We start from the raw sequence: 1,441 nt of genomic DNA, 5'->3' as shown, positions 1-1,441 counted from the left end.
AACCAAATGTTATCAAAAAAGATAAGGAAGGACACGTCATACTTGTCAAAGGAAGAATCTACCAAGAAGAACTCTCAATTCTGAACATCTACACTCCAAATGCAAAGGCACCTACATTCATAAAAGAAACTCTACTAAAGCTCAAAGCACACATTGTACCTCACACAATAATAGTGGGAGACCTCAACACCCCACTTTCAGCAAAGGACAGATCATGGAAACAGAAACTAAACAGAGACAAGTAACAGAAGTTATAGACAAGATTTAGCAGATATCTATAGAAAATTTCATCCTAAAACAAAAGAACATACCTTCTTCTCATCACTTCATGGTACCTTCTCCAGAATTGACCATATAATTGGTCACAAAACATGCTTCAACAGATACAAGAAGATTGAAATAATCCCACGCATCCTATCAGGTCACCTATGAGATCAAAACTAAGGCTAGTTTTCAATAACAGCAAAACAACAGAAATCCAACATATACGTGGAAGCTGAACAACAACTTACTCAATGATAACTTGGTCAAGGAAGAAATAAAGAAAGAAATTAAAGAATTTTTAGAATGTAATGAAAAGGAAGGTACAACATACCCAAACTTATGAGACACAATGAAAGCAGTGCTAAGAGGAAAACTTATAGCTCTGAGTGGTTCCAAAAAGAAATGGGAGAGAGGGCATACACTATCAGCTTCACAGGACATCTGAAAGCTCTAGAACAAAATCTTAAATGAAAACGGAGACATAACAACAGAGACCGAGGAAATCCAAAAAATCATCAGATCCTACTACAAAAGCCTATAGTCAACAAAACTGGAAAATCGATAGGTTCAAGGACATTGGAGGTGAGGAGGCTAAATGGAGAGGCCTGAGATCAGGGGACGCTACCGAGACCTGGGAGCCTTGGGGTTGCGGGAGGCAAAGCCAGCTCCACCCACAATGACTGAGGTGGTTTGCAGCGACAGGCTAGGAAAGAAAGTCCCTGTTAAGTGCAATGCCAATGATACCATCGGCGACTTGAAGAAACTGATAGCAGCTCAAATTGGCACCCACTGGAATAAGATCGTTCTTAAAAAGTGGTACACAATTTTTAAGGACTACGTGTCTCCGGGAGAGTATGAAATCCACCTGAGATAAACCTGGAGCTTTATTACCAGTAGAGGAGAATGCCTTCCTCCTCCTTGTACCTCTCACCCAGCCTTCCCCTGCCACCCTCATTTGACACTGGTATAGATGGTCATTTTTAACAGTTCACATATATAAAAACATTGCTGTTGTCAAAAAAACAAAACAAAACAAACCCTTGGAAAATCTGGATGAAATAGACAACTTTCTAGACAGATACCAAATACCACAGTTAAATCAGGATCAGATAAACCATCTAAATGGTCCCATTACCCATAAAGGAATAGAATCAGTCATTAATAGTCTTCCAACCAA

At 39.4% G+C, this 1,441-nt stretch overlaps 1 protein-coding gene across 1 annotated transcript; it reads left to right on the top strand.

Annotated features, from left to right (window-relative positions):
• Nucleotides 1–940: 940 nt before the first annotated feature.
• LOC116089014 (ubiquitin-like protein 5) lies at nucleotides 941–1,138 on the top strand. The gene has a single exon (XM_031368780.1). The coding sequence runs from the start codon at nucleotides 941–943 to the stop codon at nucleotides 1,136–1,138; it is 198 nt and encodes a 65-aa protein (XP_031224640.1).
• The last annotated feature ends 303 nt before the right edge of the window (nucleotides 1,139–1,441 follow it).

The sequence above is a fragment of the Mastomys coucha genome, unplaced genomic scaffold, assembly GCF_008632895.1.
Source record: "Mastomys coucha isolate ucsf_1 unplaced genomic scaffold, UCSF_Mcou_1 pScaffold14, whole genome shotgun sequence".
Classification (NCBI taxonomy): domain Eukaryota; kingdom Metazoa; phylum Chordata; class Mammalia; order Rodentia; family Muridae; genus Mastomys; species Mastomys coucha.
The sequence above is the reverse complement of the archived record's forward strand: the minus strand, read 5'-3'. Positions and strand labels throughout refer to the sequence as shown.